The sequence below is a fragment of the Cyclopterus lumpus genome, chromosome 12, assembly GCF_009769545.1.
Source record: "Cyclopterus lumpus isolate fCycLum1 chromosome 12, fCycLum1.pri, whole genome shotgun sequence".
Lineage (NCBI taxonomy): Eukaryota > Metazoa > Chordata > Actinopteri > Perciformes > Cyclopteridae > Cyclopterus > Cyclopterus lumpus.
Genome location: NC_046977.1, coordinates 12,205,052 through 12,232,192, shown reverse-complemented (window position 1 = coordinate 12,232,192; position 27,141 = coordinate 12,205,052). Strand labels below are relative to the sequence as shown.

The 27,141-nt window shown below is 41.0% G+C and overlaps 1 protein-coding gene across 1 annotated transcript in view; it reads left to right on the top strand.

Moving 5' to 3' along the window:
* si:dkey-112m2.1 (transmembrane protein 132C) overlaps nucleotides 1–27,141 on the top strand; it is a 76,983-nt gene that overhangs the window by 12,389 nt on the left and 37,453 nt on the right. The window contains exon 3 of the mRNA XM_034547264.1: nucleotides 13,753–13,896. Coding sequence (XP_034403155.1) covers nucleotides 13,753–13,896 — 144 coding nt within the window. The remainder of the gene's footprint in view (nucleotides 1–13,752; nucleotides 13,897–27,141) is intronic.

Below are 27,141 nucleotides of genomic sequence, written 5' to 3'. Positions count from 1 at the left end.
TTAGCTAAAGATCGAAAACCGCGAGAGTGTCTTCATTTATTTCTCAGTTCATCGCGGTTTCAGTGCATAGCCACAGCTCCGCTGCAGTTAACCTCATGCCTCCAAAGTTCACTCACTTTCAACTATGTTGTTGTCCTTGTCCCCTCGCCAACCCAAATGTTTAGTTATTCCTTTTTTTTCCGTCCTCACAGCATAAATTAGCGAGACTAACTCATTATTTTTGGAGGTGTCTGTGCAGGTTTCAATACTTATATGATCTGGGGAAAGTTGCAGATGTGCTTGATTGAATGCGAGCACACACACCTAGACCATGTGTCAGAAGAAAATTACAGGCCTGTCTCGGCCACTTCCTGCTGGTTAGTGTCAAAGCCTGAAAGAGAGTAGCCAGCTGAGGCTTCAATTTGCTGCCTGTGTTCTTTTCTTCTGCTGGAGGACTAATGAAAGACTTTTTCAAGCACAAATGGGGTTTTTAACATTGGCTGCACTGTGGTGGCTGCTCAGTGTGTATCTAAGTGTTACTCAACAGACTCAAGGGCATGTTTCAGTGTGTATAAGAAACATCACTACTCAAAATCGGACAATATGTTTAGTGTGGCTTTGTGGATGATGCTAAAAGATGACATCATATCTTCAATGATTCCTATTTTGGCCCAATTTGCCTTTTTAGAAGTCCTGTCTTTATGTATTGCATTCTATACTTTTTTGTTTTTATATTCCTGAAAACATAGAGTACGCCTGCTAACAGGATTTCTGGAGCCACCAAAGACCAATGCGTTTACGGCTGTAATTTGTACAGCTGTGGAATTTGTGATGCTAATGTTCTTTAAATAGGCTACCTTAAGGTGGTGTTTTTGCAGTTCAAACTGTTTGCAGTAGAGTTAATCTGTGCTTTTAGTTGTGTTTTTTAATCTCACTTTAACAGTTGAACCAGTTGTATATGTTGGCCTTTTAGTTTTGGACTATAGCTCATTCACCCTGCATCCTCAGTGCAACATGGACCCAAGGGGGAAAACAACAGTTGACGGTATTACAGGGACTGAAAGCTCCAGACTGGTCAGCCCGAACTGAGACTCAGTTGTGTTCTCCTTTTAGCAACTAGCAACAGCTCCACTCTAAACCGTCTGCTCACTTTGATTGTTCTTCCCTATGAATTAGTTAAATTAAACAAAGCCAGTCTCCTTTTCAGTAATGGGACAGAGCGAGAATATCATTACAACACATTTGTTTTATCTGTGTAAATCATCATCACACTGTGTGAGTTAAGGGTTTTCAGTATGCTATTAAGAGCATTAACATGGCAGCAAACAACTATTTACAATGTAAACATATAGTGGATTAATGTCTACCTGAGCAGAAAATGAAGTCAATCTCCCTCTGTGTGTGTTGTCATCCGGGCTACTGTGTGCTGTATTTACATAGCTGCTCTGCAACGCGCTCATACAGTTGTTACAGCTGACAACACCATTCTGACCGAGGGCGTCGTCTGAGGGTTCCCCCTCAGGTTACTACTGTTAGCCCTGTCAGCACTGTTGTGAGCACTGTTAGCGATGGAGGCACCGTTAGCCTCCAGCCCCCAGCTCAGCTGTCGCCATGTTGAGAGCCGTGTGGAGGCAAAAGAAAATGCTCTGAATTCCGTGTTTAGCACCTTTAAAGCGTGATACAGCCAGACCATGTGTAACATGTGTCAGACGACCCTAAAGGAACGCAACCAAACAGGAAAAACACACCGAACATGCTATGCATGAAAGCAATCCTAATTAAAAATGGTGCCGCATTTGTGTGCTATTATAGTTTTTGTTCACATCAAGGTGGCTCAGGCCTGAATGAGCACTTGTCCTTGTCCACTCTTTCATCGCTCGTCCCCTGGCACGCAGTGTTCGACTGTGGTCTGGAGGAACAGACCCGGCATTGTCACTCCACGAGGCTCAGTGCAGACAAGCTGTGTTGTGGCCCAAGGACACACACACACACACACTCACACTCACACTCACACAGCAGCCCAAGGGAGTCCTCTATGAAGGGATCAGTGTAAACATCCAGTGGCAGTCGAGGTGTTGGGGCCCTTGTGAAGTGGAAGGGGTGCTCAGGGCATGGTGCTGGCTGATAAGCACTACCATCCATAGAGGAGAGAAGTGAGTTGGTCATCCCTGTTAAAACACCGACAGCCACCAATTCCCCCGGTAGCATATTACTGCTGCAGCACACTAGAGAAAGTGTAAAGTGCACTTATGGTGCAAGTTTGCATGAGCTTTTAAAATGTGTTTTATTTATTTATTAGCACAATTTAATACAAGAACATAACAGAGATAAATAATATTACAGTGCAGGAAGAGGCAGAAAGCCCACTGGGCTTATTTGAAGCTTCCACCTATATGTCACAATATTATAGAAAATATCAAATGAATATGTGTAAGATATGACTTCGTAATATTGGGTTTTTATATGACTATAAAAACCCTCCAGAAAAACAAAAGCATTGCTCGTTTGGCCAAAATCTGAAAAAAAAATGGACGTTACCAAATGTCTCTCATCGACACACTTTTGTCTCCTACACTAAACCACTCCTACATGGTCTTATTTTTTTTGGTCGGGGGTTGGTGGGGGGCTTAATAGATCGCGATAGTGAAAAGAGTACAGGAAATGAAGGAGACTGTTACACCCAGACCTTCTGTGTAGTTCACTGTCTGTTTTCTGTTGTGTTGCCTGTCACTTACCCTGTCTCTGGTTTCAGAATCCTCCCTCCTCGTGTGTCGTCCTCATGTGTGATTGCAGACCCCGCCCTCATTGTTGCCACCTGTGTCTCGTTTTGTTTACACCTGTGTCTCGTTTCCCTGTGTATTTAGTCTGTGTCAACCTCTTGTTCTGTGTTAGTTCGTCTCTTAATGTTGCCCAGTAAAAAGCCCTATTGCCTGAGTTCTGACTACCGCCTCTTTATCTGCATTTTGAGTCCTATTTCCTGTGGCAATCCGTGACAGAGACATCATGCCACTAAGGTCCCGGCCAGACTCCAACCATGGGACCTCGCAGGTCCCTCATTATCTCTAAAGCGCCTTGGGTGTCCCAGTCTCTTACTAACATTGACCAGTAGTTGCAGTTGTTTAAATTTAACCAATCCTTAACCATAGAGTTGGCGTATCAAGAAAATAGTCATATGCATTTTGACTGGCAAAGCTCTCCCGATCATATATGATATATGTATATGATATGTCAGATCTAGGGCGTCACAATTTTGATTCTAAATCAAAAGCAACATTTGCATGATTTACAGTTGATTGACAAAAAAAAAAAAGAAAAGTGGTACAACACAAATCTCTGAATATTGAGGGATTATTTAGTATTACTCAAAGATGGGGCTTCTGGGCACAATGTCTCAGTTTGTTATTTACACAATGCAATTTGTAAGCATAGACATGATGACAGCCACAAGTAATAGTCACATTGTGAACAAATATTTGTTCTCTGGGTTTGATATGAAATCCTTAAGTGTTAAGCTGCACAAAGGTCAGGGTATATATGTTGATGGAGAGAAAGAAAGAAACCATGTTTTCTCACCATATTAACTGATTGTTTTTCTGTGTGAGACGGCCAGAAGTCCACGGCCAGCCTGCATATAAGCCCTTCATTCACTCGACCCGCTCCTTTGGTGATGTAAGGCATGCACTCTCCATGCGAGTGCAAAGTAAGCCACTGCGGCCTCTCTGAAATGCACACCATGAACAGTGCATGATGAAAACATTTTGTAAGGATAACGTTGTCTTGCAAGGTTGTTAACATAGTGAAACAGATGGTATTGAGTTTACTTCATCACAGTTTACCATCTGCGACATGGTGGGGTCAGACTTTTTGTCTCCGCAGTTGTTCTTTTGTTCAGTTGATTTAAACTCATGCATTGGCATTTAAAGCTTTCAACATGGGATTTGCCAAATAAATCCAAAAAGTTACTGGTGAACTCCTCCTGTCATGCTGGTAATGTTTCATATCCGTACTTCCATAGTATGTTAGGTTTAGAAATCAGGCATTGCACTGACTCCAAGACTTTTGACTACCTCTAAAACCTGTGTCGACACAGATTGCATTTTACTCAAACGAACCCCCCTTGCCCCCCTTTGTTTTATTTATTTTTTTGGTATCCTTTTGTACCAAAAGAAAAGCACAGCAACCATCAGATTATCGGTTGTGTTTCCATCCAAGCCAACATCAAAGTCAATTATTCTACCCCTAAATCATCCCTCTATCTTCTCTTTGATTACTTCTCTTTTTCTCTGTTGCCATCACATCCTTCACTCTCAATTTCTTTCACATACTCGTGCACGCACCCACACCCACCCACGCACCCACACCCACCCACACACACACACCCACCCACCCACACACACACATTTCAAACCCTGCCAGATGACTATGTAGTGGCTTTTCCCTGTCTCCGGTATGTAGTGGAGCCTGCTGTGCCCACTGGTCCACATAATGAAGTGCAAATGGGGCTAATGTACTGGTTTTCATGCCAGCTTTTACAGATCAGGACTCAATTGATTCACCTGCGATGGCAGCTCTGTATTTTCCAATAATTCTGATAAGTGTGGAGACATTTCAGACGGATGGTTTATTCTGTCTCTTCAGGATGGCTGAGATTATATGGGAACATAACCTTGAGTCTGTGAAAAAAAAAAAAGCTGGAATTATTTCTTCCCTTTTTTCCCTGTGAAAGGTTATTTTTGGGGAGTTTTTCCTGATCCGACGTGAGGTCCTGGGACAGGGATGTTGTATGTGTAAAGATTGTAAAGCCCTCTGAGGCAAATTTGTAATTTGTGATATTGGGCTATACAGAATAAACTGAATTGAAAATTGAATTGAATTGAATTATGAGCATTTCTAATGTTTTGGATTTATTTCAGTACGAAGCCATTCTCTGACACTTTGCAAACACCATTGTGACAGTCTTTAGACGGATATTGTCTGAAATGTCGGGGTACCGGGCTGGCCAACATCTTTCTTGTCACATTGTCAAAACTCCCGTGGCTCTGCACAAACGTGACAAATACAACGACACATGACATCTAGACCAAGAATGTTTCAATTGCTGTCATGGCCCCCTCAGCGCACTCACACCAGCAGGAAGCATGTAATCAATTATGTCAGGAATATTGATTGTACCTATAGCGTCAGGAAGGCTGGATGATATTGTGTAACATTTGACCCCTGTACCTGACCACACATCTGTAGGCTTAAACCGACAGTCATTCAGTCAACAAATCACTCACAGATGAAGTCCGGAGAGGAATAGGCATTAAGTACCTTTTCAGCAACCCTGGCTCCCAGCGCCATTAATGGAGCTCACTTCATCAGTCCTCGCTGGCTTTTGTGTTTGTCCCCAGTGTGTCACATCCTTCAAAACCTCCCACAACAGTGTATTCATACAAGTTATGATCTAATTAGAGGGCATAATGAATAGTCAACCATTTGTAACGATCGTGATTAAAATGTTTTAGCGCTTGCCAAAGATTAATTGTTTCAGTAATGGCTTCAGATTGATGTCATTTGCATGCATATGGCAATTATGAATTTTTGTTCTTCATCTCATTGATGTGCACGCTGCAAAAGCGGTTTTCTGACAGGACTGTGTATTTTCAGTCAAAGTTATTTCCAACTCAAACTTTCAGTTTAGTGCCCTAATTATGTATACATAACATGCTACTTTTTTAAATATAAAAAATGCCTTGTCACAAATTGATTTGAAAGCATCACCCTCAATACCATCGTTCATCTGTTGCTGGTGTTTAAGGTGTTTCCTTATCGGAACCCAGTGTCTGCACAGGTTGTAATTTGGGATATTGGGCTGTGTTAATTAAACTGACTTGACTGCTCACTGCAGTGCTATTACATGTGGAAGCGGAGCAGGGATTCTTTGGCATCACCCCTCCTACTGCCAAGTTGCTTGGAGAAATGAAAAAAGTCTCAAGAGCATCATTGGAAGTGTAAAGAAGAGCTTTGGAGCGGCGCGTTTCAGCTTGTGGCCCTCGTCAGGGTCATCAGGGTGACTACCGCGTGTGCCCAGTCACATCGGTGTTAATCTGTGTAACCCTTTCTACAGCAGGTTTACCAACTTGCCATAATCTGTCTCACTACATCCTGAGATTATACTACTTGGCCCCCTTCTGCGTCCATCCAAATATTGGATCAGTCCTGGATCATCCATCCGGCCCAACAAATCCAATGCAAAGTCTAATTTTTATCCCCTGCATGCAACCTTATGTCCAATAGGTTTTACTGGAAGCAGCGTCTGCATGCGTTCGCCCTATCCCCTATTTAACTGGCACGGCTTCCATTCAAACGGCAGCGACAGGGATCAAGTCTCTGTCTGCTACAACATGACCTCATTTCTTCAGCTAATCTACCGCAGTGGTAGTGAGTTCCTGAAATCCAGCATTAAAGCGAATGAAACATTGGAATCTTTTTTTGTACACCGCTTGGCGTACATTTCGGCAATTAAAGAAAATAAAAAAAAGGAAACCCATGACACATATTTCCTATTTGTGTTAATCTGAAATCCCGTGCTTGCACTGCAAATCCAGCAACTCAAATGCGGGTTGAAATGTCCTACATGTAAGGCGCCGGATTGGTGATGTTCTTGAATTCCATATTTTGAGTCTTGCGTCGTGCGAGAGGCGGGCTGTGATTTACTGCAGGGGACTTGCTCCTGGCCATAGTGGGTGTTGCGCTGTCACACCCCTCAGTGTCATCATCCCGTTGGCCTGCTTTGTATACAGTCTCTGCACGCACACAGAGCTCTTTGTCATTTCAGTCAATACTCACCCACATCCAGCCTGTTTCTCTAATTAGAATAGCGTAGTATAATTTGTTGCAATTTTCTTTGACAGTTTTATTTTTATTTTTTCTGGCAGTTTTGGAAATAAGCTTGAATATAATGTGACATAGGGAGATAACGAAAGCTCGGGGCAGATGAGAGAAAACAAAGTCATTGACTGCTCTTAGCTATTGGCTTTGATAAATTTCACTTTTTATGAGCCACAATTTCCTTTCCTTTCTCTTCAGCTTCCTCTGCTTCCAGTTTTTAAGTAAATAATGCCTTAATTACATCCAAAACCCTCTCTATGATAACTCATGCATGTGTTGCATTCTGCCTCAAACCAGCAGCCATGCATTATGAACTGGGCTCCACATAAGTGGAGTTCATCATCATATTATTATTATAGCACTCTTGAGGCTGTTGCTTACAAAATGATGTTTTAAGGATTTCATTAGCCTCATTTGTTTAATATATAATATTAAATAACATGTGGTGGAAGTCAAAATTATTTGTTCTTTTTTAATATGAAAGCCTTCATATTGTATGACATTTCTCTGAAACCAACTAATGAAGTAGGAATGAGTTTTTCAGCCATTACAAGGACTGATTATATACATTTTGCTCACAGTCATATGTTGCACTATCCTTGTTGTTCACTGTTCCTGCACAACAGTTCTCATGCGGTGAGTGTAAAAACACCCATAAGCCTCTACGTTAACTGTAAATTACACTTGTTTTAAACACCAGGAGTCCAAATTATGTTTTTATTTTTTATTGACAGCAAAATAATTATGTTTTTAAGATGTACTGTATGAAACCTTGCCCAGTTTTTGAAATGAAATGCTCCTTTCCTCAGACAATCTCAGGGGCTCCTCTGAATTCGACTCAAATTCATTTCTCAGTGCTCCTGCCCATGTGATTGCTCTTGATCTGTCATGGATTCGTTCATGTCATGAGGCTACGGCCAGCTCGCATTTTGAACCTCTTCTCATTTGAAGTCAGCTGCTCTCCTCTGCTCTCCTCTGACAGTTATTTCTTCTTCTATTTTAAAGGCGGGAGTTTCTTCCCAGACCTCAGGTCTAAGCTCCATATGTCAGCCATCTGTCTGCTTTTCCCTTTAATTAAAGAAAGACTGCAAAAGAGACGTTGGACGAGGCATCACCATGCCTGGTGCGTGTTTCGGGCATTCAGATATGGATGAAGAGGAGATTTGGCTCACGGCAATCAACTCCTCTATACTCTCCTCTCTGAGAGAAAAGCAAAGAAAGTGCCTTCCATAGCTACCTGATTGTAAATGTGTCTCGTGTTTGGTGACAGTCAGCATCTACTCAATTAAGTAACACTCAATATAATCAACTGGAGGTTGAGACGACTAAGAGGCACTTCAAGTAGTACTCCCTTGATCATCTTTGTCTCTTGATATATGGCTAGCTTTTAACCCTTCACAGCTCCAGCACCCCATTCACCGTGCTTGATCTGTGAATAATAGTGAGATGATAGGTGGTCAATGGCAGCAAGACGGAAAATTGATATTTCGCAAGTGTAAAGCGAAGGAGCGGATACGCCTCATGCAGGGCAACAGCACTTTTCCAGCAACTTCCTGAGGACATTATAGGGTGTGGGTGAAGGTTAGGGGATGATGGTCTGCTTCAATATGCCCTCAATCTTTCTTCTTTTTCCTAAGTAAAAAGTGAGATGTTTTCAACTTTTTGAAAACGTTGAATAAAGTACCACCGAGTACTAAGTATTTTTTGCATGGTTTTTATACTGGATTGCAGTGTAGGTGTGTCCATCTCCTGTATGTTCTGCTTGGTCTGAAAGTTAAATATTCATAAATTTATTCAATATTCATTAGGATTCAGTTTCAAGCATGTATAGTGGTACGGACTAGAAAGGGCATAGAGAAAGAAAGTGGCACTGTCGGATTAATACTAAAGTTTGAGTAGTACGAAACAAGTAATGCTAACAGTGTACAGCCAGGCTAGCAGCTCTGTTATTCAATAATGCTCTTTGGAAAGAAAACGTGACAGATTCATAGCACAAAATAAAAAGTCAGAGGAACTACTAAAAGTAAAACAACTAAATATGAACGTCAACACCAGTTTCCATGACAATCCCTCAAACAGCTGTTGAGTCTTTTCACCGTTTACTCACCGATGTCAACCTGCGGGTGGCCCTAAATGAATAGTCATGGGGTCATCGAAGTCAGGAGACTACATCCTCACGGGACCATGACGATCAGTACAAAATGTCATCGTTAACAAAATCCAGTTGCACCGACTGAATGACCCTTTAGCCGAGTTGCTAGCGCGGCTCAAAGCTTTGGACAGAGTTCTTGTACACAATAAAGTCATAATGTACAGGTGTGTCGGGGCAAACACTGTAGAGCGAGAAGGATTCAGAATTCCTGCACACGAGCAGTCACTTGGACTCACTTCACTTAATTAAGACGTTTTCGGGTCCGTAGAACCTCACATGACCCGTAGGAGATAATTGAATAAAGTCACTCAAAGTGACCAGGATCTCTGGTTTCTATTTAAAATGATGAAAGAAGCAAAACTGCAGAGCGGAGAAGGATATGGAGAGCAATGGGAGAAAGTCTGTAGGAAGCGGGCAGTGTTTCAGAGAAACCCGATAGAGTCAGACAGAGGGAGATGGGATAAGAGACACGGTGAAAGTGAGACAAAAGGACGACGCAGCAGTACGCATGGGAGGAGATGAGCGTTGTCTGGCGAGGCCTTTTTATCTGATAGTGTTCATCTTGTCCTCCGTTTGCAGCGTTGCCACGCACCAGCTCTTTTAACTAGCTCTGATAATGGGAAGAACAGCATCAAACTCAATTAATTGAATTAGCTCCCTTTTTTTTTTATCTCCGCATCTGGCTGTGTCTGCTCACCCTTAAAAAACACTCCACCGACAGCTATTCCTCAGCCAATTGACTCGGAGCACATTACTCATTTATTGAACCAGCTCCCAGCCTCGTTCACCTGCCATTAGGTACCATCTATTTTAATTTTGCCTCGAGGTGATGGAGATTATTTTGTTTCTGAGCAAAAGAGATAGAGAGGGAGAAAGGGTGCATACATAAAGACGGGGTTCTAAACAGCCTGTATGTTAATTTCATAACTGGATTTAGCTGCAGGTGTTTGAGAATTTAAGGACGCTGGCCAACTTAAGGGAATTGAATTCAGCTCAACTCTCTGCCAATGTGGAACATCATATCAGATATAGACACAGTCCAAGGTGTGTGTGTGTGTGTGTGTGTGTATACTAACTGTATGTCCATTGTACGTGTGAAGTTATCGGGTTCTCTTTGTCTACATCTTTGCAAGAATAATGATCTTTTATTACCTAATACAGGGAATAATTTTCATCCTATTCATTAATTGTAATTTTAACTTTGCGTTTAGTGGGTGGCAAACCTTTGAAATGACTTTCTTAAGGTTTAAATTACATATCTCTTTGTTTTTGTTGGGAAATACGAGATTGAAACAGACAGCAAAGAACTAGTTCTTACTCTACTGACCGGAAAGCCCTCTCTTTGTGTCCTCTTCCTCCTAAATGTTTTCATCCTCTGTCCTTGTTCATCGACATTGATGCACCTCTTGTCTTTCTAATTCGCCCCTGGCTGGTCTCTGCAAACCACTATCTTCTCTGTCTGCTCAAACACCAAGCTATCCTTCCATCCCTGTGCTCACCACAAAGACCTTTACATCACCTCACATCCCTTCGTACACACACTCTTGGGTTTTCTTTTCTCCCCCACCCCCTATTGCTACTGTCATGGGAACTACGGGAGCCCATTTATTCTTTTCAAGTAAAAAACATGTTTTTGAATGACAGCATGTAATCATTCATGCAACTTTTTTTCCTTTTCATGAATGATTTGCAGTCATTATAATATTCTGGTTTGCTGAAATTGGGTTTGAAATTGGACCAAAAACATGTTGTTTTTCATTTTCTTTTCATGTACATAGCCAATATGCACACACACCTGCGTGAATATATCACCAATCGCCATTTGTTGTTAGGCGACGGCGGCCAATTGGACACATTTAACATATTGCTCAATGCCAACGGGCACAACATAATATGGGCTCAACATAGTGCCTACACATCAACGCAGTAGTGATTGACAATTTAATGTCAATAATGAGTTTGAAACTCAACTCTGCTGCAGTGGATCACATTTATTGTATTGACACTTTATGTACATGATGCTGTTCTGAAACCATTACTTATGTACAGGACTTTTTACGTGTGAGGAGTAGTTTAATAGTGTGCTATTGTTACTAAATTTCAGTGACAAATATCTACTTATTACTGTCAAAGGAGGAGTTCTTTACAGGTCTTTTTCTGCCACTCTCATCTGCAGTTGTCTACATTTGATGTGTCAAACCTGTTTTCAAGAGCTATTAGAAATTTGACCTCTCAAAGAATTAAAAAAAATAAATAAATTTGGGTTTAATTTTATTGGTAATGCATTGTTACTTTTTCTATTGTTATCTAGATCCATTGATTGCTTAATATCTGTTAAATCATGGTGTCTAAATGTTACATTCAGAATTGTTTGTATTCCATTTACATTAACGTACATTAGTATTTCATGCAGCATGTGAGAGGCATGCCAGAGTGTGGTGACAGGTGTGGTGACATGTCATCTATGCGGGGGACATCCAGGGGTGTCATTTCTGAGCATCAATCAGGGGAGAGCTGAAAACTTTTCTGACAACCTCATCTCATCTGTAAATACTCATCCCACTGATGCAGGTTTTCATGGAATTAATGAGGCAGCTTCATGTGCTGATGCATGTGAAAGGGAGCTCCTTTCGAATTGCTTTCCTTTATTGCTCCCCCCCCCCCCCCCCCCCCCCCCCACACACACACACACACACACACACTCCTCCTTCTCCTCACTCGAAATCATATTAGCCAAACCATCTCATTTACAACATGCCATTTGGTAATTTAGCCTGCTTATGTGCTGGTTAGAGTACATGCTTGGTTTGTCTGTATTGTGAGTGAGTGAGTGAGTATGAGGAAGGAAGGAAGGTAGCATACTGACACTGTAGTTCAAGGATTGACCCCTCAATCAACTAGTTGTTGACTCTATGAAATGCCAAATACACTTACATGTTTGTTTATTTATTGTTAATTAGTATTCACTATTGCTCATAGGACTGCTCATAAATGACTGAAACCATTAATTGACAATCAAAATGGAGCACTGATGCAAACACAATAAGTTAAAGGCATCTGTCATAAAACGTTAGCAAAAAAGGAAAGGAGAGGAAAAAGGTGCTGCTCGACGTCTTCATGGGGCCTAAAGCATGTCCACCCTCTAATTGGGATTACATAATTCATCAATACACCACCGTAAGACTCCAGTTCATATTAGCTGACTGTTGCCCGCCTCGTGAGTCCGCTGTCGGCGCTGGATCTGCGTGTCAGTTTTGTAGTAATTACTTGTGGTTACCCGTAACGACTAGAAACAGGAGGGCAGCGGCAATCAGTATTCTCCTCCTAGTGATTGTCTGTGTGTTCCACACCGACGGCCTTTATCTTCGCTCGTCAGGAGCGGCGACCAACACAAGGCCAGTTATCACCGCCTCGGCGGCCTGGGTAGGATCAAAGTACGACCAGTGGAACACTGAAGATGTAATGACTGCACTCTTCTAAGGACCGCTGCACGATTTGTCATGTCATTATCCAACCATAAATGCTCAGTTTCTTCTCTTCATCTTGGACAAGTTCTCTGCAGTTCCACAACGAGGACAGTCTCCAATTAGATTGATGCGGGGGGAAAAAAATTACCCTGCGTTTATGATCCACTGAATAGAAACGTTCCTTTCTCCTCACCTTTCTTTGTGCTGTTGGTGTTTTACTTCAGATCTGGCTTTCATGCCTTTCATTTTCCCCCACATAAAACGCATATTCTGCGGCATTTGTGGCAGTGGTTCGAACAAGAGCGATTTGTTATGTTGGAAGAAGAGAAGCTGCTCACGTACTTTATGGTAATCGCATGTGACAGAGGAGGAGGAGGAGGAGGAACGAAGCAAAAGCGTGTCAGTACACTGGAGGAGAAGGAGGTCACGGCTCTTCGCCACCTGTATAGCCTCCCACAGACTGTGACCAGGAGTAATGGAAGTGATGAGGGACTATAGGGTGGGGCAGAGGTGGCTTGAAGTTGCAGAGATGTGTGTGTCTGAAGTGGAGCTTGCGGCCTATTAATGCCTCAGCGAGTCCTGATGTTCTGAAGAGTCCTGAATATGTACTCTCATGGTGGTTCACTTTGTACCAGACAGATTCATATTCCTCATAAATAAAACATTTAAAAGCATTAAAAAAAAAATCTAAAATGGATAATGGAGTTCTTCTGTCAACACAATTTAGTTGGAAGTGTAATGATTGTGTTATCATCATCTAGCAACCACCATTACATTTAGCTGACACTTTATCCAAAGCGACTTACAATCATGTTACATTAATACACACAGCTACAGGGAACAATTCAGGTTAAGTGTCTTGCTCAAGGACACGTCGACTAGGGCGGGGATTGAACCGCCAATCCCCTGATAGACAGACGGACCTGCTAACCACTGACCCATAGTCACCCCCAAATACTTTTAAATATTTTTTAGCTCCAATTTAGTGATTGTATGTTAGCATATTTTTTGATCGGTCTGTTACTGTCGTCCAAAATAATATATTCTGGTAACAGATAATTGAATGTCCTTCTTCACGTGTGTGACTGAGAGACCATTTCCCATTTGAAGTTTGTTTGGAGACCTCATTTATATTTCTGTATTTTGACACTTTTGTTTGTGTCAGGGAGAGAAAGAGAATAAAAGAGGCCGGCTGAGCTTCTGAAGCTCCGAAATTTAATTTGTGAGCTGTTCTGGTGACAGTTCCAGTATCTAATGTATGTTTTTTTTTTTGTGTTTCAGGGTCAAGCTGAAGGACGGGGTGGCGTTTCTGGGAGCTAGAGCGAGTAACCCTGTTGTGTGGACGGTGAGCCAGGATGTCAGAAGTGAAGGTCACAGGGTTGTGACCCTCCACTGTCGGAGGAAGGAGAACAGTTTTAGTCAAAGGTACGTCCGACACCCTCCTTCTTCGGAATGAATCAATGTGTCAATGAAATATGAAGTGGACGACACCGTGATGAACAACCAGAAAGCAGCAGCGCACTTGCTCATTTCTCTGACAGGTGTCAGGAGAGAGTGATTGCAAAGACTGAGGATGAAAAAGGACATGACTCAGCATCTAAAGCATTCAATCCTTGGCACTGCCAGGCACAAAGCTCCTCAGCCACTAAAATGTATTGTTTGAGGAACCCTTTGTTTGCCCCTTGATTACACTTAAAGGTGCAGTGTGTAGGATTTAGATGGATCTTTTGGCAGAAACCTCATATAATAATAATCATAACTATATTTTTATTAGTGCTTCAATAACTTAGAATGAGCCGTCCATATCTACACAGGGAGCGGGTCTTCTTCACAGGAATCGGCCATGTTGCACAACAATGTTTCTGTAGCCCAGAGTGACAGACCACACGGGCAGTGTGCAGCCTACACAATATCTAGTTTGTGGACTCTAGTATCGAAGGAAGGAAGCAAATTGTAATGTTTTATAAGTTGCCAGCTTTGGCAGATGACATACATAGAGCATGAGAAAACACCTGCAACTTTCTGATCATGACAAAATGAGCTGAAGTATGCATGTGTGCTGATGTGTGTGATTGCCGACTGCATAAAGGTGTTTCCATTAATGAATAATAATTATGTCTTGAGTGTGCAAGTGTGTGTGCCGCTGTACAGTATTTGACATTCAACTCGACAGCTAAACTGTTCCAGACAAAGTAGCTGCACACAGGAAGTGACACACCCTGGCTGGGCTGTTATTTCCTTCTCAGTGCCAAGGTGACGACAGTGATAAATGACAAGTCATCTATCATTTAGATGCATCCCTCTCTCAGACCCGCTGAGGAGCAGAGACTTTGAATTATACAGTACTGCTCAAATCAAGGTCATACATGTTGAAGCTGGTATTATGTCCTGCATTTCTGTACCCGACAAAATACTACCTTGAAGTACTGAAATGATAAAGGAACTCCCGCTGTGACCCTATTTTAGGTTTCTTTAGCTTACATGAAATGGAATAACTGTCGCACGTCAGCGAATAAAAGCATCGTTCAGTCTTTTCAAAATGAGAAGAATATCAAAAAACTGAACTTTGATTTAGAAAACCACTTTGAGGAGGTTAAATGGTGACAGAGCATGCAGTAGTCACGCTCTTTTCTATTTTACTAAATATTAACAAGATGCTCACATGAACAAAACACGAAAGAACATCCTTCGCAGTGTCATTTCATCTCCTGAGGAGCCTTGTGAAGTGAACAAAATGATTCTTGGATTTGTGATTGTTGTCAAAACTGGAAAAAAAATGAACTGACTGGACTTGTACATTGCCCACCGTAAAAACATTTTTTTATATTACTTTCATAACTTACTTCCTTTATTAGCCCGAAACAAGGTTTAGGAGTTGAGATGCCCGGTCACATCGTCTATCTATTATAGCTCTCTGATTGGTCAAGCTTTCACAGAGAGGGCTCTGTCGATTCTCTGTAAATATTTTCCAGACTACAATAGAAAGAAAATACATCTTGTAAGATTTAGGCTGCCTTGAATGGGAACAACGGAGCAAGATTTGTTGAATTAAGTCTGAGTGCCTCGAAAGTGATTTCCCAAATTAATCTAATTGTTTTGCTCGCTGGAATCTGCAAAGATTTCCTCTTTGAAATAGTTTCCCCAGTAATAGGTTCATACTCATGTTAGTTTACTGCTGTCCTGTGGGTAGGTGATATCACCAATGGTCAGGTTAAGTGAGAAAAAGATCTTCATTAGACAGAATATGAATGGGGCTAATGGAAATACGTGAAGATAAAAGCCAAGGAGTTTAAAAAGACAAGTGCCCTAAAACATAAAATCTATCCTAATGTCCATTGAAGCTCACTTGGCCGACCATTAAAACAGCATCACTTCCCGAAGCTGAACGATAAACACCGGGAGCAGAAAGTGTCGCCCCCCCGGCTCGTGGTAGAAAGTGCGACATTGCAGCAATAAATAGTGTGAGCACCACGTGAGAGACGCCAACAGGGTTGACGACTAAACTAACAGCAGCCAAATAGAAAAGGTGAGATACAACAGGTGACTTACAGACACTGTATCTTAATGGAATGATGTTGGAGAGGTGAAAAGAAAACTAAAAAAAACATGCTCATGTCCCAGAGGTGTGCACGATGTGTGTGCCTTCTTCAGAACGGTAGTCCAGTTACGCTAGCAGCCACATGTTCACTGCACTGATGCAGCTGAGAGGTGAAGTGTGGCACAATCAATGACAAGAGCGTTGGTGAAACCAAGTGTAGGGGGACAAAGAGCATGTGAAATGATAACAGGGTCCATTTGATCGTCCCTCTTGCTGCACACTAAAAGCTATTACCAAGTTTATACTGCTGCAGCCGGTGGGATCTTTTTTTATTCACATTCTATTTGGACTTCCCTTATCCTCAAGCAAAACATAACAACTGAAGCAGATACACCAGGAGATTGATGTTTGACGTGATAGAGTCTCTGAATGCTTCAATTAGACTTACATGGACAATGTAAACACATATATATATATATATATATATATATATATATATATATATATATATATATATATATATATATATATACAATACATGTATGCTGCATAATTCTGCAAAACCCAATAAATTGAATTCACTTTCCTTAAAAAGTGTCTTCATTTTCTCCACTCAAACACTGACGTACATTTTGATCCGTAAAATAAAAATCTTGGAATCATCTTTGCCCAGAATATGACTCTTGACCATTATGTTATTAAACTCGTCTTGGAACTATGAATTCACACTTTCATTGTCGCCTATCTAAATTATTGTAATTACCTCTTCACATGCCTCAGTCGAGCTGCTCTAAATTTCATACAGTTTGTGTCAAAATGCAGCTGCCGGGCATATTAACTAGAAATAGCTTTCGGCCCCGCATTAATACTGTTTTTTGAGTCCTACCATTGGTGGCTTTTTGGAAAATACAGAATAAATAATTTATTTTCTGATCTCCTTTGATCCTCATTCTACCTTTTGACCTTTTTTCCGAACCTCAAATCTCTGCCTATCCATCCCCTGCTGCAAAACAAAGGTGACCACGTATTTGATATTTTATCTCCAACCCTCTGGAATCTTCTTCCCAACGCTATCAGATTTGCTGAATCTTTTTAGACTGCATGCAGCTTCTAAAAGTCTTTACATGGATCTCATCCCTATGGATGTTTTTGTTTGTTCTAGTTTGGTCTGTCTTTCATTGTGTTTTGTTTTATATCGTTAACATCTGTTTGGTCCGTCTTTTATGGTTGTGTTTTATATTGTAATATATTTCTTACCTTATTCATTACATACATACATTTTGTACATATTGTTTATGTGTGCGTGAAGCAATGGTAACTGTATGTTGTATTTACTTTGAACAAAGTACCCCAAGTGTTAAAGACTGAGAGAATATTCTTGTTGGGGACTGAAGTAGAAACTTTGGTGAACTATTTTAAAATATATTTCAAATATTTCTGCATTACACTTTTGGAAACAGTGGAAAAAACACAAAAAAGGCCACAGGTCACATTGGGCTATAAAACTGAAAATACCAAAATACATAGAATACAAAAAAATGAAACTAATGCCCGACACCCAAACATTTATCCTTCCGTCTCAACCCTGTGTGCGGACCAGGAACCCACAGGAGTGTCTTCCAGCCCCCCATGGTGTGACTGACTCACGGGCCCGTCCACTTGTTGTGCAAGCATACGTTGCTAGTGGCGTACAGCTAAAAGCTTTTGGGGCGGATGATGCACTTGTGAACTTTGGTTCCCAATTACATAACAACAAAATCCACATTACGTGTATTCTGTGTGCGGCAACATGCACCAGACCCCCCCCCCCTCCCCCTCCCACCGCGATGGTGCGCTTTGAGTGCATAAACTGTCACGGCCCGATCACATTGCAAAATTAAAGAGAGAGTCATCAGCCATGCATGTCAGGTGCACATTGTGCCTCCGGCTCTTTTGTTTCTTTTTAATATAAGCTAACACAATTTGGAGTTCCTGTTTGATTGATGGGAAGAGTTGAGGAAAAATAACCAAATGAAAGTTTTAGAACCACAATGGCAATTCTGTGGCCCAGTAATCAGCGTGTCAATCAATAATAATAATCCATTTAATTTATATAGTGCTTTTCAAGATACTCAAAGACACTTTACATTATACACCGTAGACACAGCTACGGGGAGCAATGCAGGGTTAAGTGTCTTGCTCAAGGACACATCGACTAGGGCGGGGATTGAACTGCCAACCCCTTGATTGAAAGACGGGCATGCTAACCACTGGTGGTGGTAATCATGGTAATCAATGGCTTGTTCAAGCTGCGAAAGGGAGTTTGATTTGTAATTTCAGGAGGTGAGGCGTGGCATCTAACAGCTAATCAAGATAAATCAAATCTAATGGCCGACATTTCTCAATCTGCCCACTCCCTCAAATTAACACATGCACTGGGAGATGTGCCGACTTCAAGACCGTTTGACAAACATAAGCTCTTGCAAATGCTGAATTTACTGGATATTGATACTGTAAGCATTTGGCATTGTTGAGAGTTTAAAACTTTAGAGTAACATTAAAACAGAATAGAAATCAATGAAAACAATTGTATTGACTGTTCTGAAATAAGACACATTTTTCCTCAGCTATGTGGTCACTCCCAGTAGGTCATTTTTCGTATATTTCTTTGTTTTCTTGTGTTATCTTTTCTGTTCATTCAACTCAGACTTGTACTGAGCTGCAAGTACAACCTACTATTGCTTTTGTTACTTCGACATAAAAGGTGCGAGGCCGTAATGCTGTGAAGATTCTGATACTCAAATGTTTTTCTTACTGTATATTAACTGAGTCCCGTCTGTGTGCGTACACACGTACTCTCTGACACAAGCACAAACACACACACACACACACACACACACACACGCACGCAAACAAAAAAACAAACAAACAAACAAGTGAACAAATGCAACCCTGCAGCGTCTTTTCACCCATCAAAGTCTATGTGATCATGAAACATGTCACCACATTCAATTTGTCTGCTGTTGCCAGAGAGGTCCCCCACTGTGAGAGAGTGGGAGTAAGCCTTACTCTAAAGACTGACAAGACAGCCTTACAACCACATTCAATGATGCAAGTATGTGGCCCTTAGTGGTGCTATGTAAAAAACAACACCATAATCGTACCTCTGGAGTGACAACGCCTGGATGAATGGAATTATTTTTGCTCCAACAACATATGGTTTACAGTGTATGTTTCTTCATGTTTCCACTTATTGCAGCTGTAGTGATAATTGTATTATAGGGTTAGGATTTAAAAAAAAACAATACTTGCGCGGAAGTTTCATTAAAAGTCAAGTTGTGACGAGCCTTTGATGAGGAAAGTCTTCCCAGTGTGCGAGCCCCGGTGTGAAAATAGGTTAAGGATTCAAATTGTTCTACAACAGTTTGTGAAATCATATTTTAAGCATCAGTGAAATTGAGGCCTGTCATTCTCTGTTTGCCCCAGCCATCTGGTGAGGGAGGTGACATGAGCCTCTGAGGCTCTTTCTCTGAAACAGAGGAAGCAAGCATCAATGAGGGGAATGGAAACCCCAACCTTGTTTTAGACTGAAGTGATTAGCATACTCTGCAGTGTGCCGGGGAAAGAAGAAAGCCACAATTCCCATAAAAATAGTCCATAAAGATTCTTGTTAGAGAAAATTACTGCCTCCATGCAAAATGTACTTCAATTACAGCACATATCCTTTTTCCTTGTTAAGCAAGGTAGCTGAGGTCTTTAGGGTTCCGATGAGTCAACAACATGATTCATGATGAATTGATGGGTTATCATGAACATTTATACAGACATTCATGCGTTTACTTTTCCGCTGAAGTAAATTTGAGGTCCGTTGTCTGTCACTACTTCAAACCTCAATAGTTTTGCCGGCCGTGGTGGTATTCGAAAGCATTACCTCAGGCGAGCGAGCATATGCATCCATAAAAAAAAACAAAAAAAACATCTGCTTATTATCCTACAATCAAGGTGTATTCTCTCCCATGAACCTGTAGCCCATTTCCAAGTATGCAAGGTGCTGCGGAAGGCATGCTATGCTGCTGCTTTAAAGATATCCCACAGATTCTCCTCACTTTCAGTGTAAAATTCACTATAATTATCGGGGGTAATAACATCATCAGCCCCTCTAAGTGCATACGCCGCAGAGTGCGGTTTGCAAAACTTATGAATAGCCCCTGGTACGACATGGAGTTTGGCTTTGATCCTAATCACCTTCCCTAGAATGTACTGTGCACCTCTGGGTATCTCTCACATAACTCCTCAACACTCTCAAATGCTACTATTTACAGAGGAGCAGAGGAGCAAAAAAAAAGGAGCAAGTTTTTAACTTCTTCATTCAGTCTCTTCAAAGAAATGCTGGACAATTATGTAAGCTACTGTAATCTCTGAACAGACAATTAATAGACATCAGCCATACCTCCTTAATGCTACTGCTACTCCTGTGTCTACTTACATGTGTAGCCTTTTTTTAAATGTACCCTTATACACACAATACTCTTTGTATTGTGTCCTCAACCTCAGCCTGAAATGACTTGTGTGACGACTGCTGGACCTTCTGTTTTTTATGTGGTGTCCAAATCCAATCTCATGAGTTCCCACCAGTGTCAAGTTTTAAGTGCATTTGAGAAATATCCTAAACTTGCAAGCAGATACTAGTTTCCTCAACTTGTACCCCAGATTGTGCTGGTTTCTGCCTACAATAGTCAAGGGCACTGCTTTTGAATTTTAATCGCCATATTTCTTCAAGTTTGCTAAGAAGAGCTGTTCTAACCTTTCCTTCTTCGTTCTTGTGAAAGGAAAAGTCTTCACTTTTCCCGAATGCTGCCGCCATCTTCGCTCTGCTTTCTCTCTCCTCGACTGAGTTTTAAAAACTTTTTATCACCCTGAGGAAATCCCATCCTTGTTGCCAAAATCTGTTGTGTATCACAGAACATTGAGGAAAAATAAATCTCGGGTGAAAGAACGACGAAGAGAAGTAAAAGGGAAACTACCAATGGATGCTTTATTTGGAGTCACGTGAAAACATGTCTGCCCTTGAGCAGCTCCTCACATCCACTGGCTCATTGAAAACACCAAAGCTGCCCCTTTAGATGAGAACAGAAAACAACAGAGTGCCCCAAGACCACTGGAATTATGACGAATTATTTGAAATGTTACTGTCTTTTTTGTTTAGCATGTGTAATGTCAATAGACTGGAGTAAGACATGTTGCCTGAAAGATAAAACTCAAAGCTACTCAGATGAACAATGAAGAAGTTAAGTTATGTCACATGTATAATGTGCACAATCGAAAGTTATGAATAAATATATTCTGTTTTTGATTCTGTTTTTGACCGGGGCATTGGCCCTATAGCAGCAACACATTTAAATCCTCCATGTTCATGCAAATAATTCCGCCAGGTAAACAATCCTGCAGGGGGACAATGCTCCTCATGTTGCAGCTGCATGTCTACGAATACACACTGGTAACATTTAGTTGAGCCAATATCACGCCCTATTAGGTCATATTTAGTTCAGCCAAAAGGTGCACGCGTATATCCACATGCACATGCACACACACTCACAAAGAAGGTTGTAGGACTATCGGTGGGCACCCTAGCAGCAGTCTTTCTATGCATATAAACACTCCTTAAGTGCAAATGTCTCGTCTCGAGTTCATTTCTGGTCGACCTGAATTTGCATCAACTTCTGCCACTACAAATGCAAGCATATGCAGTGAAACGCAGCTTCTTGTTTTGTCAACATTTGCCATATAGCAATATATGCAAGTATCAGAACATGTTCTTATTAATATAGGGCTTATTGCTCAACCATATTGTACAGTTAAAATGGAAGACTGTAACAAAAAAATCATCTTTTTATCAAACCAGATGAGGTTTGCAACCAACCAGAATGTGAACATGGATGAATAAATATATAGAGGGGTGTTGGTCCCTGCATTGCATTCTGTATTCAATTTCACATAAGGTTACCTGGGGCCCCAGGAGTGTGAACAGCCAACTTTGTGCTGCATATGGAACATGTGCTGTATTCATGATCTTATTATACATATTTGAGTGGCTCTGAAACAGCATGTACATTTTAACCCAATTTGACTGATTGTTCTCATGATATGGTAACAATAGCTTGAGGCCTTATATGGAGTGCAATATTCTCCTGCTCTCATCACGTCTTCGCCCCATCACAATGAATGGTTGTAATGCAGGACAGTTATTATGTGGCTTCTCTTGTGGTCATTAGAAAATAGTAGGAATGAGATATGCATTTTTTATAATCAGCAATAGTGTCACCCTACATTGGATATGGTGAATATATTCCATATGTTAGCTGCATGTCTAATGTGTGTATATAAAATTAGCCTCCAGAGCTCCAGTTCAGGCATGAATAAGTACATGAGGGTCGATTTGAATAAAGAATGGGTTATTCATTCACTGCTGACATTTGACTACACCCCATGAACCGTGAGCCCATGCAAATGTACATTGTTTGGCTTAGTGGATATGTGTCTACAAGGCAGCTTTACTCCGTGACGGAGAGTCGTTAGGGGCCGGAATAATTGACAGAACAATGATGAGTGAAGATTGAATGGGAAAAGAGTTCGATATGCAGTCCTCTTCAGTTCACAGGGCGGGGTCAAAGGGCCTCGCGCTGTTCTTTCTGATTGCACCGAGCTTAACTCAAATGGTGAATGAACACAGACAATCAATGGGACTGCATTTCAAACCGGAGTTAAATCAAAGGTCCCTTCAGTGCAATCTGATTCCAATGGAGGAACTCTCCATGCATCAGCGAGAAGCACGGATGTTAATGACCTGCCTGCTGGGGGAATCTGTGTGCGCGCACACGTGCACCTTCTTATATGTTTTTGATTAAGTGGGAAATTAAAGAATAGACTACCATTAGTTTGGGCTTTGAAGAGCGTGGCAGTTTTGATTAGCCCTGTGTTGTAATCTGTTTAATTAACACTGGTTCAAAAGCTCAAGCAGACAAAATGCTGATATTTAGAGTGTCTGTGTGTGTGTGTGTGTGTGTGTGTGTGTGTGTGTGTGTGTGTGTGTGTGCGTGCGCGTGTGTATTTTCCAGCGTGCCCTTGAACGTGTGAATGGTCTTTTGAAAGTACAATGTTGTAGATGATGGATAGGGGAGATGAAGCAATCATCCTCCCATGTGGTCTAATTAGTATGTTTGGGAACTGCTGTTTTCTTCAATTTGTTTTATCACATGTACAGGTGGTAGCATACAATCTGGATCTGAAAGATATTTGAATATGTTTCGTAATCCTTTCAAGCAATCATCCAGACATCTTATTTTTCTGTGTTTACCCAGAGGGCCACTAATGCATCGCCTGGTGGCTCCCTCACTGTCTCCCTTAAATGAATAAAAGATTTCAACAGCCGTCCAAGGCAGGCAACTATGTGATCGCTAGATGGATCGGCAACATTGATCGTGGGTAATTTAATTTACATGAGTGGCACGTGAGTCCCATGTGTTGCTGGGCCTTCTCATGCTTTATGCAATCATAAAGGCTCCATAAAAGTTCTCTTAGTCTAGACTCCAATATGATCAAAATATAAACAACAGTCGTATTTATTCCCTCAAACCTGTCATCATTAATGGATATTAAAATGGATCCAATGCCACTAATGAAATATAATTAATTTAATCTCGACGGGACTGATTTATACCACATCCTCCTACTCCGAGATACATACTGCCTTCTCCCCCATCTAGTCTTTCCCCTTTACTGCATGAATTCGATATTTACTGTGGATTCTATCATATTCTTGACCGGCATGAAGTCAAACATGCTTGATTGGTCCCTCCGGGGCTGTGATCAGGCCTCTTCTCTTTGGATAATCCAAGGGATGACGTCTGCTGGAACACAACCGGAGGTTAACTTCTTTGGTTATCTAGTATGTCTTTCTGTTGTGTTCAGGGCCCGCATTTATAAAATAGTCTTTTCATGTTGTGAGGTAATGTAAGAAAAGCAAAGAACCAACATGTTGGTTCTGTCTTAGCAGTCCAAACTCTCCTCACTAAAATGTAAGTGAACTGATGATACAGATAAAAGTGGTGTTGTTTCCTTCAGTATACATTTAGGAATTGAGCATATTCATATGTTTTAAGTAAAGGTAAATCAAAGTATTTTTTCGCTTCCTAATGAAGCTCTGCAGTTCCTCACTCAGACTTTTATCAGCAACCAGAGCCACCATTGGTCGAGTTGCCCACAGTTGGAGATTAGCCATGGAGCTGGTGCCTGTTTGATAAGGCAGGCCTATTGGCCTTGGGACCTTCGGCTCAACCCCTCTGATCCACTTCATCCTTCTAATAAATCATCCGCTGAATCTCTGCTTCCTGTTAATGCTTTAGAGCTCTCTTTGAGGTGCATTTCATATTTGAGGTACTGCAAGAACTTGTCAAAGGATTTCCTGCACACAGACAATTTAAACATGCTGCTTAAAGAGTAGAGCTACACAGATTAGGTGATTCATTGGCTGATCAATCTAAAAAATTGAATCTGCAACCATTTTAATAATCCACTAGTCATTAATATGCTAAAATATCAATCATTAGTGTAAGCATTTGTCACTGTTCTTTGTGATATTGTAATTAAAAAAACTTTGGGTTTTTGGATCAAGGTCACTCGGGATCTGGAAGCATTTTATACACTCCAACATTGTTTTATTAATTTTTTTATTACTGTATAATATACTGTATAATATATATATATATATATATATATATATATAATATATATAATATATATATATATATTATATATATGCAAGTTTTTTTTTTTGGGGGGGGTGAATAACCATTCTAAACTCAGACTTCTATGTAGGTGAGAAGTGGGGAGACATCCTTAGGTTGTCACCTGAGTGTTTGCTTTCTAACTTTTGTGTTTAACGCCAGATGGAGAGACATTTAGGGAACAGCGAAATAAGGAAACTGTGTGCCCCTCCCTCTCCCAGCATAAACTGAACCAGGGAGCCGTTTGTTTATTTAGGTTTGTGTTGGGCTGTACACATGCATGTACTGTATGTGTGTTTCTTGCCTGTTTTGATATTTATTTGTACCTTCGAGATAGAGGCAGACGGGGAGTTTTGCAGACAAATTAGGCCGGTGTCACTGATTGAAACTGGACCGGTTCAACATACCTTGGCGAAGGCTGCACTTACAATCGTTGCATAGATGTCAAATCCTGTAAATATAAACACGATGCTGGTACATTTAAATGAGCCAGTGATCCAAACTAAGCTAAAAGCTCCACTATTTAGTTATATCCATTTAAAGTATATTGAGCAATTTCAGTCATCCACAAGGGACGCTAAAAATAGAAGAAACCCAAATGCTAAACCTTCCACTGTGGGAAGTTAGTGCTACTAACTGATTTACATTGCCGGAAACAAAGTGTAAGGGTAGAAAAATACTAACAATGGCCTATCATCACAACACTCGGATGAAAAAGAAGAAGAGGCCTCATTAGAACTGGAGAGGCAAATAAAGGCTGGACAAAGAGGCAGTTAAACCCCTCTGAGTACAGCAGCAGGGCACAACTGCATTACTCTTTGTAATGTGAACATTGAAAATCAGGCTAGCCGAAAAAGAACAAAAGAAACATTTCAATACAATCTTTTGAATTTTCAAATACAAAAAGCAATTTTAGCCAGAACTCTCTTGTGGCTCAAGATCAGTAACACCTTTTTCTCGTTTTGACTTTTTATTAAATCATTTTTCAGGGCTCCAGACTTCTAACAAAATGGATGCACATTACATGGTTTTGCACATGCAAGTACAAAAGAGACTGTGGAGGAACAACCTTAAAAACAAGATTGCCCTGTCACGTCTATAGCTGATTATTTTAAAAAGCAAGCAGTGCAAATAAATGCATTATTGATCATTTTAACGTTTGCGATGTATCTAGATAGAATTTTCTCGTGACATTTAACCGTGTAGGGGGACTTTTACTGGGATTATGTAAATTGAACATACGTGTCCATGGACTGTAGAAAAACATGGACATAGTGTCCATAGCACAACGTTATTGGAGTAATTTTAACACTATAATTTCTCACACTTTGAGGCCCACAGCTAGAGGTATTCACGATATTGGACCTCCTCTTCTATTGTTTCACCATTACACCCCCTGAGGACTTGAAAAACTGAACATTTCTGAATTGCTCATGAAGAGTAAACGCAGAATAACAAAATTAACACTGTAGCCTCTAATCTTTTTCCAAAAGGATTTCCTGAATCCAAAGTTATATTTACAGAAGAGGGACTCTTCCAGGAACGTATCAGTCAAACACTTCATACTTCTTGTGTCTAGCACTTAGAGGAGTTCCTTTTTCTTAAAGTGGACAGAGCTCACAGACCAACACTGTACACAATATTGTCTTGCGACAAAACATCAGAGGCAGTACAGAGCAGGGGTGAAAATACTTTTTTTCAGTGGTTTATGTGCTCTGCTTGGCCTTTTTGTGTAGATGCTACAACTATATATGTCAACTGAAGTTCAGAAGAGAAAAGACAAGTGGAAAACAAGGACAGCATGGCAAATCTCCTCTGCTCTCACAACATCGTGGCACATTAAGAGGAAAATTGACTCAAAGAAGGACAAAAATAGTGTGTGTGTGTGTGGGGAGGGGGGGATAAAGCAAGTGGGGCCAAAAGCAAAAACAGAGAGGAAAAGACAAAAATATAAAAGGAAAAGTACAATTGTGACCAGGCTCCAAGTGTGACGCAGTACACAAAGCCTAAAATAATGCTCGTCATGAGATCCAACAGTAGCAACCAGCCACTGAGAGGCAAATATTGAAAAAGAAAACTTGATCTAATCCTTTGTCATCCTTGTTTAGATATGTGAGTAACAAGGAAAGGAATAAGTGTCATCTCTGGTGGAGGGTTAAAACTCCAAGGGGGAGATGAGCCAGTCACACTGAGTTGATCTTATTGTCCAGGATAAGAGGATGAGCCCTGTAGCCCTCTGGAGAATTTTACTAACACTACAGCTCACAGAAATCAATACGGGGATAGAAGACGCTAAAAGGTGACGGCGGTACTCTGTGGCTCTGAAGCAGGCAGTGTGTGGGCTCTCAACGCCCTGATTGTCAATGAATC